Genomic DNA, 13,018 nt, shown 5'->3' on the forward strand with positions numbered 1-13,018 from the left:
AGTGAATTCTTTGCCGGGAGCATATAAATCAGAAAGCTGATTATTTTTGAACATGTATCCACTACTTTTGAATGAGGTGGGTGATTATTCTCTAGCTCTTGCTCTTGATACTTTTCTTGGATGAGGGAGAGTTTCCTGAGCAGTAGTGAGAGTTTGCAAGGTTTCTCTTCAACAGAATTACAAGGTCAGTTCTCCAACGGAGTTTATATAGTTCATTTTCATAAGGATTTTTTATGAAACAATGGCTGCATGTACATACAACCAACTGATAAAGGAGATAGCAGAAACTAATGGAAGACGCATTCAACCAAGGAAGGAAAACACTGTACAGACTTGGGGAAAAAAAAGCAAGGAAAGAAATCTCTTATTAATGTGTTAGAATTTTGAGATTACAAAAGATAATACCGAAATTATAATACTTATTAATGTTGAGAGCTAAAAGAAAAGGAAGAAGATAATCACTCATTTTCATTAACAAAGATGTTGATTTTTTATAGGCTTACAAAAGATAATACTGAAATTAAAAGAAATTAGAAAGAATTGCCACACCATTAAATTCGTGGGCTGTCCCTTAGTTTGCATTAACTGCCAAAACATAGACAACATGAAAATAGAATAAAGAAATCAAATAACCAGTAAGTAAAAGACATGTAATTAGCACACAGTACTACTTCTCCAAATTGAAAATTGACTTTTCACGTTAAGAAATATAGCAAGCAAGGCCTAACTCTATCACACCTCTTTAAGGTCAACTTTCAATACTCCCAGTTTGGATCTCAGTAATTTAAATCTATCCTTTAGTGTCATATGTTCCTGAATCACTCACATGTTTAGCTTTGTGCATGTTATCTTTGTAAGTCTCCCAAAGATAAATAATTTCGTTGTTGTCTTGGTCAAAAGAGGCAACATGTTGCTGAAGAACACTCATGCCATTAATCTTATGTCTTGATGTTCCATTGGAATGCTCCTCAGGAGTTTCCAGTGCTCTAGCCAAACAGGGCTTTGGTAATTTTTCTTCCGGGTCATCCTGAACTTTTTTTCATTTGTCAACAATGGAAGATTTTCAACGAGACTATTAGTGATCATCCATTTGATAGACTTGGAATTGACATGCCTGAGTCTTTTGTGCCAAAACTTGGCAGCACTGGTTACACAATAATATGCCTTGTGTTCCGCCTTTAACCAATCAAGTGGAAAACATTTGTTTTTCATTTGAACCGACAACAGCTCAACACCATAAGAGTCAAAGATTATGCACACTTTCTCTTTGAATAGCAGGGTATAATTTTCTTCAACAACTTGGCCAACACTCAACAGGCTTTGATTAGCTTCAAGCACATAATGAACGTTGAAAATAGATTTAATACTTGATGGAGTTTGCACTCCAACTATTCCATATCTAAGAATTTTGAGATATTCACCATTACCAATCTCCACTTGAGATGTGTAATTCTCGTTCAAGGAAAAAAAATTATTTGTGTTTCTAGTCATATCTTTGGAACACTCATGGTCAATAAGCCAAACACTAGAGCTTCTTGATCTTTCCGGTTTCTTGGCCATGAATAACACCTCCTCATTTGCCTCATGTTCGTTAGTTACTGTAGCTCTTTCTTCTCCTCGATCAACTTGTTCTTGCATGCTTTGTCCGCATGATCAAGCTGGTTACAAGACCTGCATGTAACATTTGGTCTGTACCAGTAAAAACGTTCATAATGGTTGCATTTCTTACAGTAAGAATAAGGAGGGTACTAAGCTATTTGCTTACCATGTTTCTTATCACCATTTTTCTTCTCCCTTGCTCGTGCCAGTAAAGCATTTTCAACATGCCTCAAAACTCTTCTTTGCTCTTGAGCTTGCAAAGCATTTACGAGCTCTATTACGATCAACATGGACATATCCTTCAAGTCCTCCAAAGAAGATATCTTGACTTCAAATTTCTCTAGCAGGCTTAAAAGAAATTTATTGACTATTCTTATTTATGATAAATCTTCCCTAAATAATCTTAACTAATTCGCTACTTTCAAAATCTTCCCAAGTAATTTTTCACACTTTCCTCATCCTTTATCTTCTCTACTTCGAACTCCCTAAGCAAATTTAGAATTTATATTTGATGGGTCCTATCACTACCATAAAACTCAACTTTCAACCTGTCTCATGCTTCTTTGGCAGATTCACAATTTCTGCCAAAAATAGTAAAAATAGCATAATGAATACAAGATAAGGCTTTATGCAATTTCTTTGCTATGCTGCTTTAACTATACAATTGTTGGGTTTGATTGCCTCATCGCAGGAGGATGTCCACCAACTTTAACGAACTCTCAAAGATCAAATGCACGAATACATTTCTCCATTTTCATTACCCATATTGAGTAGTTTTTTCCTGTAAAAATGGATGGAGCAATAGCATTGAAATTTGCAAAAGCTATTTTCTTGATATTTCGAAGATAGACAATAACAAGCAAGGAAGATAAGCTAACAGGGTTTTTTAAAGTAATTTTACACCAACACAATCCTTTAAGGTTACAGCTCTAATATCATGTTACAATTTTGAGATACTAAAAAGAAATTATTGAGTGCTAAAATAAAAAGAGGAAGATAATCACCCACTTTCATTAACAAGGATAATGACTTTCATAGCTTTATAAAAGATAATGTTGAAAAACAAACAAATAAAGTTTAAGGAAATTAGATAACACTACTTGAGATTGCCATTCCACTAAGTTTGTGAATTATCTCTTACATTTGCATTAACTGCCAAAACATGGCTAACATGAAAACAAAATAAAGAAACGTAATTAGCACATAACACTATTTCTCCAAATACAAAACTAACTTTTTTAAGTCCAAGGAGTATTGCAAGCAGGGCCTAACTCTGTCAGAATGCCTAATGCCATTACAGAGCATTGAATCTATTTACATGAATTCCATAGACGCACTTAATCGGACCCTGACAGAACTCCGGCGGAGCCACAATTCATACATAGTCGTGTAAAATGCATCATAATCAGTCGGAGGATCATTCCACTGGAAATGTTTGCGCACCTTCAATGTGTTACTTTGTAGTAAGGAATACTCTTCTAAGCTAATCCTTTGAAGTATATTCTTCAATACTGGGATATCCATGTAGTGAACCACAACGGAGAAGCTCTTCCAATTTATTATGTCTCCGAATGGAAGATCATAGTGATTGGCCAGAATCACCGGAACACAACCATAATATATTGCATCTGCAACACGAGCTGTGTTTACTTCGAAGCCTTTGACATGGAGGCAGAACTTGCTACCAAGAAGCTGGTCGGCATCAGGTGTTCTAAGCCTCTCAAAGTGGGCAAAAATGTCTGTGTCATTTCCCCAAGCTTGAATAAGAGCTAGACGTGCAGGGGAGTTGATTGTCCCAGCAAAAAAGGCGAGCTGCTTTCTGCAATTTCATTTGGGAAAGTAAGATAAGATGACTTCGAAAGATAAGATGACTTTGAAAGCAGCCAGCGAAGAGGAAGATCATAAAGGAATGAGAAAAACAAAAGAAATTTAAATAAATGTAATATCACCTTTTTGATGAAGCAGAGTTTGGCGGATCTCTTTGTCTGGGCCAAATTTGTGGCATAGAAGCATCCTTGTGAGGAATATATCCAGCTACAAAATAGGATGAAGAGCAAACAACTTGAATCACATTGAACTTGGCTGAAAATACCTTATCCATGGCAAAACGCCCAATGGAATGACAAGCAACATAAAAGTGGTCAGCCCCATCTGTCCTATTCCAGTAAGGGTACTTGTGACTGATATTGAAGATGTAATCTTTGATAAAATCTTGCATTCCTTCTGGACCAATCCTAGGGTCATGCCGCATTTCCACAATAGAGAAAGGCAAAAAGAAGAGATCTGCCTCACTTGGATTCTTTGTGATGAAGTGGCTTTTCGAAAGAACCTTCTTGAAGTAAAGTTCACTGGCGTAATGACCCTTGGGATCATAATCCACCGGCAAGAGCACACTGGCAAAGGGGTCATCTCTGCTGTGAGGATATACAAATACTTTAAGGCTCCTATTCATTTCCTTGTAATCTTGCAGAAAGAAATCTTCATCATGGTACAACTCCGTGTTATTTACATAGTTTCCTGAGCAACAAAATCACAAGAGTTTAATGTTAAACTTAGGGCTACAATATGAATGCTGAAACAGATTGATGGAAAGCTCATTAATATCATAGGCCAAATTGGATTGCCATGAATTTTCTACAGGTGCCTTATAGCAAAAGAAAACCAGAGGCCTTTTAGCATAAAGTTCTAAGGGATTGAGGAGCTCTTTGAAACCTTATTAATAACAGTCGAAATGCTGTCCACTTATCAGTTTTGCAAAGTTAACATGACAGAGGTACTAAATAACGTTGAATCTCCTAACAAACCATACTCCTATAGTAAGTTCACTTACCATATAAGCCAAAAGGGTTTGCCATAGACCATTGGTTCCCTTTTGACAGAGGAGCAGATCTGGATGAATAAAACATATCTTCAGCAGCTTTTTCCAATGAAAATGGAATCATTTGCTGGAGTAAAGAAGACTTTGGTGAAGATTCTTGGTAATGATTGTTTTGTGGATCGGTGAAAAGATTTGAGTTTGTACACCATATGTATAAGAAAATAACAAGAAAAGTAGAAATTGCCAAACTTAAAGGTAAGAAAAAGAAAGAGCCCCCGAAAGATGTTGAGAAACGGTGCTGAGAGATGTGGTAGCAAAGAGAAGAAGACTTCGCCATGAGAGCAAATCAGGAGCCTGAAAAAGTATAGGGATAGGCATTCAATCATTATGAATATATAGTTCAGTGAATTAACTAATAGCTCCATCTATTAAAGTTGTCAAGATCAGGAAAAAGAAAGAAGGTATTCTCACATTATGTTTCACATTCTGCAGTGAAGACTTGTCTTAACACATGTTTCCAGAAAGAAAAGCCAATGAACCGTTTATAAAGACCTTTGGACATATTATAAAGAAAAAGAAACTTGGTGATGGATCTAATATAGATTTAGACTTCCACCAGGATTTCATGTTTAAAAGGGTGGGTAAAAGATGATGGTAATGAAGTTTTTTTTTCATTCTTAGTTTTATTCAGGGGTGTCCCACAAGCATGTTTTCGTCATCATTTTCTGTTATTCAACAGATACAAATCCCATTAAATACTTATGTTTAGCTCAGTGGACTTAAAAGGTCCTTTGACAAATTTGATCTAAAAAAATAAATGGATAATTGCAAATGTTTCTCTAATTTTCTTTCACCGGGGAATCTATTTCAGAACAATATGATTATAGATCAAATCCCAACTTGCATGCTGTTTTATTGAAAAAACAATCAATAAAAAACTGTACACATAACCTATCCTGTAGGACCTAATAAATCACCAATGATAAAGAAAAAATACAGTCATTACTTGGGATCCAAAGAAAAATTTATTCGAGCAGAACTTCGTCTGAGCCACAACTCGTACATCACCATGTAAAAGGCATCAAAATCTACGGGAGGAACATGCCACTGGAAATGTTTCCGCACCTTCAGGACATTGCACTGTAACGATAAATACTCATCAGAAGTTATCCCTCGAAGGATTTGCTTAAGCGATGGGATATCTACAGTTACAACAGCAATTGAGAAGCTCTTCCAGTTTAGAATATCAGCAAATGGGAGATCATAGTAGTTAGCAATGATTATCGGGACGCAACCATAATATAATGAATCTGCTATACGAGCTGTGTTGACTTCAAAGCCTTTTACATGGAGACAAAACTTGCTGCTGAGTAGCTCATCAGCATAAGGTGTTTTAAGACGACCATAATGAGCAGCAATCTCAGAGTCATTTCTCCAAAATTTTAGAAGCTTCTCACGTACTGGGGAGTTGATGGATCCAGCAAAAAATGCAAGTTTGTTCCTGCAATTTCATTTTACAAATTGGATGAAAAAATGGTTTAAGTACCTCTAACAACAATAACAAAAAACTTCAGCAACTCGACATGTTTGATATGAATTGTAAATTTGTATCAGAGTTTAGACATATTGGTCACTTCAAAAGGATAAGAAAACAAGAAATGGCTAGTGTCTGAACTTTGATCATTTCAGAAAATCTACAGACCTGAATCTATTTTTCTTGACTCAGAAGAACCTAAATTACGAATATTTATTGCAAATCAAACTTCATTTTTAATGAAAGCAGATCAAACTTGCAGTAAGCCATTGTGGTGCATTATAAGTTTAAACATATCAAGGGGTGAGTGTTTTCACCTTTTAGATGAAGCAAGGTTAGGGGGGTCTCCTGTTCTTGGCCATACTTGAGGTAAAGATGCATCCTTGTGAGCAATGTACCCAGAAAGGAAATAGCTAGAAGAACACACAATTTGAATGGCATTAAGTTTTAGTTCCCATGCCTTTGCCATCACTGATCGTCCAATGGAGTGACAAGCAACATAAAAGTGATCAGCTCCACCAGAACGATTCCAATAAGGGTACTTTTGACTAATGTTAAAGATGTAGTCTCTGATAAAATCTTGGATACCTCCTGTACCAATTCTACGGTCATGCCTCAACCTTGCAATTGAGAAAGGAAGAAAGAAAAGATCTGCCTTGGTTGGATCTTTGGTTATGAAATGGCTTTTCATGAGAGCCTTCTTAAAGTAACTTTCACTGGCGTAATTACCCCCAGGTTCAAAATCCACAGGCAAGAGTGCATGTGCAAAGGGATCATTTCGTTTGACAGGATAAACATATATCTTGAAGCTCCTATTCATTTCTTTATAGTCCTCCAGAAAAATATCTCCATCATGGAACACCTCCAAATTATTCACAAAGTTTCCTGAACCATAAAAACCAATAGTTTCCAGTTCCTGGGGTAGAATATTAAAGTTTATGCTTTATAAATATAGACTATAGCTTCTCTGACACTGAATCTCACAAATAACAAAACAAACAGGACACAGAAACTTTTCAAATTAATTGAACTGGTTAAATCATTGCTTCTCAACCATTTTCAGTATACAACATCCATAAACTAGTCCATCGACCAACTACACATGCATATTGATCTCAATTTTCTTTTTGTCAGATGAAATCTAACTACAAGGATGCTGATAACTATAAATCTTGATCTCTCACAGAGAAAAGGAAAGAGAAAATGGGATTTATTAGGCTGCTAATTTTGATTTTTCCGAATAGGAGGTTCTCAATTCTTCTCCTTTCTATCTAACCTTCACTTTTTGTACAATTTTCCAACATCCTTTATACATCTATGACCAGAAAAGTTCAAACCTTGTAAACATCAAAGCCTGAACAAATTTGAACATTCATAATCTGCAAGCCATATAGCTTCCTCAGAAGTTCAGGAATATACTAATATTTAAAGCAATAGATAGGCAACATTATACAAACAGCAAGCAGAACTGAAACAAAAGTCAAAATCCACAAATCAAGACTTGTAACCTCAAAGCTCAAAAATATTGAAGCTCAAGTGCATGATCAGAGGACCAACAAATACCAAAACAAATCCAACAACTAACAAAAACCCATTATTAAATATCTCGAAATTGACATACCCTCCGACCCAAAATGAGGTCTAGAAGTCACTTGACTCATAGTCGCATCTTCACCACCACCAACAGCCTTCAATGGAGCCCTTTTGGGCAAATCAAAGGTCCCATTTTTAAAACCATTAGTATGAAGTGAAAATGAGGGAACATTTTGAGTCAACGGGGAAGATGGAAATGATCCAAGTGGCTGTTTTAAGTAAAGCGTGTGCCTGTGATGATGCGAAGTGAAGAGAGTTGAAGTTGTGAAGATATAAAAGAGAATAAAAATAGTAGAAATGAGAGCTAAAGTTGCAGGAACAAAGAAGAAGGACTTTGAAGAAGGTGAAGAGACACGCCTGGGAGAGAAGTAGTAGAGGGGCAATGAAGAACGTGCCATTGCTTTGCTTGAGAGAGAGAGACGTTGAAAGTGGATTTTCATAGGAGAAAAAAACCATGAAGGATGCGATTGTCAACGGATGGTACATGTTAATTTTGAGGTATCTCTACATACTCTTATAAAAAATAAAATATTCAAATTTTATTAATTATTTAAATATTTTTAAAATTATTACCCTAACTTTATCTCTAATTTATTTTCATCATCCTATAATTATCCTAACTCATTTAAAAATTTGATTAAGTTAAAAAATTATTAAAATACTATTCATAAGTACCTAATTATCAAAATCTGAATCCGTACCTGTATCCATATACAATAATATTTTTCTTGCATATTTTGTAATTTACTAATAATTAAATTAATAAAACATACAAATAATAAATTTAAATTTAAATAATCAAAAACAAATATATCAAACATAATTAATAATTTTATAAGTTATAATTTTTGTAATGTTAATACAAAATAGAAAGTAAATATATTTATATTTAAATTATATATATTAAAAATATTTTATTATATATATAATAATTATTATATTTTTTATAAATAAACTCAATGTATATAAAGTATATATATTAAAAGACATTCATAGTTAATTAATAATCATAGTTTCATTAATTAATTTAATTAACTACATGAATTTACCCTTAATTACATGAAATAAAAAAAAAAACTATGTTTCAAAACTATTCTAATCTCACAACTTCCTTTCAGATATATATATTATAAGTTTATATAAAAAAAAGTATATATATTATAATAAATAATTTTGCAATGTTAACACNTGCCTACACCGTTAACAAAAGTTTAAAAAAATTAAAATATTTTTTTTATTAATTTTAAAATTTATTATTATATTTTTAAAAAAAAAAATTAAAAAAAGCACTGACTCTCCAAAAAAAAGGGAGCACTGATCGGTAGGGATGTCAACGGGTAGGGTACTTGTTAATTTTGAGCTACCCGAACCTGAACCCTATAAAAATAAACTATCAAAACCCTATTAAATGCTTGAATATTTTTAAAATTACTACCTTAACCTTAACCCTAATACATCCCCACAACTCGATAATTACTCTAATCTGTTTAAAAACTCGATTATATAAAAAAATTATTAAAATACTAGTCATGGATACCCAATTACCCGAATCTAAATCCGTATCCATATACAATAATATTTCTCTTATATATTCCATATAATTTACTAATAATTAAATTAATTCAAACACACAAATAATAAAATTTAAATATAAATAATCAAAAACAAATATCTATAATATAATTAATAAATTTATTAGTTATAGTTTTTGTAATGTTAATATAAAATATAAAGTAAATATATTTATATTAAATGTATATATATAATAGTAATTATATTCCTTTATGATATGATATGATATTCACATTATTTAAACATAATTAATAATCTAATCATTTTTTAATTTAAATATATTAATGTCATCTCATTAATAATTAAAGTAACCATACCTTTCATATATTTGTTAGTTTTTAATAAAAAGAATTACTTGTAAAGTTTGTAAAAATTGTATATTTTTAATTTAATTATTGAAATAATAATAAAATATTTATAAATGGTAATCGGGTTTTGGTAGAGGGCATCTAATAGGTGGTACCCTAACTCGATATGGGTAGTAAAATCACTACTCAAACTCATCCTAAACCCGGTTATAAGATATCCTAACTCTATATAACCAGGTTAAATATTCGCAGGTACCCATTGTCATCTCTAGTGAAGGAACTTACCTAAAATGGTTTTTAAGTTGAGTTGAATACTTCATAAAGTGCTTATTATTGATTTTAAGGTTTTGACTTTTCAACTACTAAGAAGTTTTACCTAATTGCAATGAAGAGAGAAAGGAAAATAAAGACAAAAGTAATTAAGAATTGTCATTTTTCCGAAACAACAGAAGATAAAAATAAAATAGGATAAAATATATTGACTTTCTAAGTTTTGATCGAAATTATATGGAAGTCTATTGATTTTTGAAATGAACATTGCATCTCAAAACTACAAACACCGTTAACAGAAATAATGAAAAAACTAAAATATCATTTTTTTATTAATTTAAAAAATTATTATTATATTTAAAAAAATAAAAAAATAAGGAGCACTAATCAGTGCTCCCCAACTCCCCAAAAAAAGGGAGCTCCCGTGCTCCCCAATGGAGATTTTTTTTAATTAATAAAAAATAATATAATTATATAATTATAATTATAAAAATTAATCAAGGATAAAATTATTTTTCTACCATTGTCACGTCAGCAAGTTGACGAAAATACTAATACTGACTAACAGTTGGACCTACGTGTCTAGTGAAAAATATTTTTTTGAGGCAGAGTGTTCATTTCGAAAACTAATACACCTCCATATAATTTTGATCAAAACTTAATAAGTTAAGGTATTTTACCCAATAAAATAAGGTGTCATTTAAGATTAGTGTTCTACTATTCTATATAAGATAGAACAATTGGTCAAAGGAACCATATTAAAAAAAATCTTATAATTTGTATGTTTATTTTTATTTTCTCTATATAAAAATATCTCTAAATTATTTTAAAAAATTTAAATAGATTCTTATTCTTATATTACACTCAATCAAACTCTTCTTAAGTCAAATTAGCTCTTTTAAGTAACGATTGACTAGCTATCGTTAGTCAAAATAATATTTGTCATTTTATATCTTACGTAATATGCAAAAATATCATCGTGGGTGATAATATCGCATACTAATATGATATGATGATATAATTATATGACTGTTTTACCATCACGTCAAATGCTAGTTAGCACCACATTGGCATAAAAATAACAAATAGTGTTTTAATTAACAACAGTTAAGCTAACATTAGTCATAATGGTCTATTTAACTCAAAATAAAAATATAAAGATTTATTAAATTTTCTTGAATAGCTCAAAAAATAAATAGTTCAAAAGTTTTTTTAAAATATCTTTTTAAAACAATTTTTTAAAGTATTATAATGTTATATAAAAACTCTTCATAACTTATTAAATAGGGTAAAATACCCCTACCTTTAAGTTTTAATCAAAATTTCAAGCGGATCTATTAGTTTTCGAAATAAGCACTCCACCTCAAAAGTGTAAATATCGTTAACAGATAATATGAAAAAATTAAAATGCCATTTTTTCTTTACTAATTTAAAAAATTGTTATTATATAATTTAAAAAAAAAAACCAAGAGAAGGGAGCACTGATCAATGTTCCCATTTTTTAAAATTAATTAAAAATTAATAATAATTTTTAAAATTAATAGAGGGTAAAATTGTTTTTTCAATATTATCACATTATCAAACCAATAAAAACATTAACGGTTGACTAACTGCTGAACCAATGTATCCAGCGAAAGATTTTTTTTGAGGTAGAGTGTCCATTTCGACAACTAATGGATCTGCTTGGAATTTCGATTAAAACTTGAGAGATGGGGGTATTTTATCCTAGTAAATATACTTAATTACTTCAACCTAAATATCAATCATTATGTGAGTAAACAGATAAAATTTATACAAAAATAAATATGGTTAATTTGCCTAGTAATAGTTTAATTATATAACTAATTCATGTAATTTATCAAAGTAATGGCTTTAGTTCTTATATAATAATTTGTAAAAATTGAATTCATATATTTTTCAAAATTGACAATATCAGTCCAATCATTAATAGTATTAAAATTTTTTTGTACGCTTCATGGACGTGATATTTGACTGTGTTAATATGACATTGAATCTAATAACATGGTAATAATAATGTGATATTTCACGAATGATGCAATAGAAGAGTTGACATGGCATAACCAAGTATTGGTATGGATTTTATAAGTGCTGACTATGAATTATCTAATGTGAGGTTATCATATGAAATTTATTTGCCAAATAGAAAAAAAGCCTAAACTACCCAAACACGCCCTAAATATAAAATTTATTTGGAGCTTTTTTGTTGTTAATGGAAAGCTAATGGTTTTGTACGGAATTGAAAAAAAAATAAAAAATACGAATAGGTTTTTAGGATTTAAATAAAAAGTATCGTAAAACAGAAAAAAATTGAATTTATGTATTCTATATAATTTAAAGCAATGAAAAAGTGTTGAGAAATAGATTAGAATGGTCACATCATTATTAACAAATATTATATTCAATGTCACATCAATAATAAAATATTAAATTAATATAAATAATAAAAAAGTTTAACACCGTTAATAATTAGATTGATATTATTAATTTTAAAAAGTATTAAAATTTAATTTTTACAAATTATTATATAAAAATTAAATTTACCATTTTACTGGAATATAAAAATTAATTACATAATTTATTTTTTAAAAAAAGAACACCATTAGTTCAATCTAATTTGGACAAGGGGATCTCTTTTCACATCACAAATATGAAAAATGAAATAATTTCACTCTTATGCGAGAAGGAAATGCCTACTTTTGGGTTGGATAGAGACTGCAAAGCTCAACCATGTGGATTCTTACCCCTCTTATGGGCCCATTAACAACCTAGCTTATTAAGTAGTATTTATTTTTCTTATATTTTTAATTTTATTTCATTTACTTTAGCAGTTAATAAACAATTTTTTACTCAAAAGTAAAGTTGGAATTTTTTTAATAAAAAAATTATTTATTTTAGATTATAAAATTAAGCCCCTGACCAATCTGCCCAACCCTTCAATGAAGTCAAGCGCTTTAACGAATGGAGCTATGATGATGTTCATGCATATGTGCGCAGCAATGGAAGGATTTTAATCTTGAATCTTAGTCTTATCCTTCTAAAAGAAGTTTAATTGTAACACTTAAACGATTTAAGATTTGGATTATTTTTCTGACAATAATATTGGAAAGTTTTGTTATGAAAAATAACTCAAAAGAACAAATAATAATAAATGAAAGAACAATTAAAGAAAGAAAATATTTAGAGAGGAGAAAAGAGATCTTATTGAAGTGTGTGTTTACAAATGAACTAAAAGGGTCTATTTATAGGCAAATAACCCCCTTATCTTGATAGAATTTACAAAATGAAGATAACACTTAGAGATTA

The 13,018-nt window shown here is 31.0% G+C and overlaps 2 protein-coding genes across 2 annotated transcripts; both read right to left on the reverse strand.

Moving 5' to 3' along the window:
- LOC18599850 (probable glycosyltransferase At5g03795) lies at window positions 2,671–4,768 on the reverse strand. The gene is made up of 3 exons (XM_018120780.1): window positions 4,430–4,768; window positions 3,549–4,116; window positions 2,671–3,418 (listed from the first exon to the last, which is right to left on the reverse strand). The coding sequence occupies exons 1-3, from the start codon at window positions 4,752–4,754 to the stop codon at window positions 2,914–2,916; spliced, it is 1,398 nt and encodes a 465-aa protein (XP_017976269.1). The 5' UTR covers window positions 4,755–4,768; the 3' UTR covers window positions 2,671–2,913.
- LOC18599851 (probable glycosyltransferase At5g03795) lies at window positions 5,250–8,013 on the reverse strand. The gene is made up of 3 exons (XM_007030008.2): window positions 7,573–8,013; window positions 6,269–6,836; window positions 5,250–5,918 (listed from the first exon to the last, which is right to left on the reverse strand). Exons 1-3 carry the CDS (start codon window positions 7,982–7,984, stop codon window positions 5,420–5,422), a joined length of 1,479 nt encoding a protein of 492 aa, XP_007030070.2. The 5' UTR covers window positions 7,985–8,013; the 3' UTR covers window positions 5,250–5,419.

Source organism: Theobroma cacao, chromosome 5 (assembly GCF_000208745.1).
Source record: "Theobroma cacao cultivar B97-61/B2 chromosome 5, Criollo_cocoa_genome_V2, whole genome shotgun sequence".
NCBI classification, from domain to species: domain Eukaryota; kingdom Viridiplantae; phylum Streptophyta; class Magnoliopsida; order Malvales; family Malvaceae; genus Theobroma; species Theobroma cacao.

Bases quoted from the DNA above. Each gene is read 5' to 3' on its own strand.
- LOC18599850 (XM_018120780.1), bottom strand. From the start codon at position 4,754: ATGGCGAAGTCTTCTTCTCTTTGCTACCACATCTCTCAGCACCGTTTC. The intron at 4,117-4,429 runs GTAAGTGAACTT...TTTGTTGCTCAG, and splicing joins AAACCCTTTTGGCTTATATG to GAAACTATGTAAATAACACG. The intron at 3,419-3,548 runs GTGATATTACAT...ATGAAATTGCAG, and splicing joins AACTCTGCTTCATCAAAAAG to AAAGCAGCTCGCCTTTTTTG.
- LOC18599851 (XM_007030008.2), bottom strand. From the start codon at position 7,984: ATGAAAATCCACTTTCAACGTCTCTCTCTCTCAAGCAAAGCAATGGCA. The intron at 6,837-7,572 runs GTATGTCAATTT...TTTATGGTTCAG, and splicing joins ACCTCATTTTGGGTCGGAGG to GAAACTTTGTGAATAATTTG. The intron at 5,919-6,268 runs GTGAAAACACTC...ATGAAATTGCAG, and splicing joins AACCTTGCTTCATCTAAAAG to GAACAAACTTGCATTTTTTG.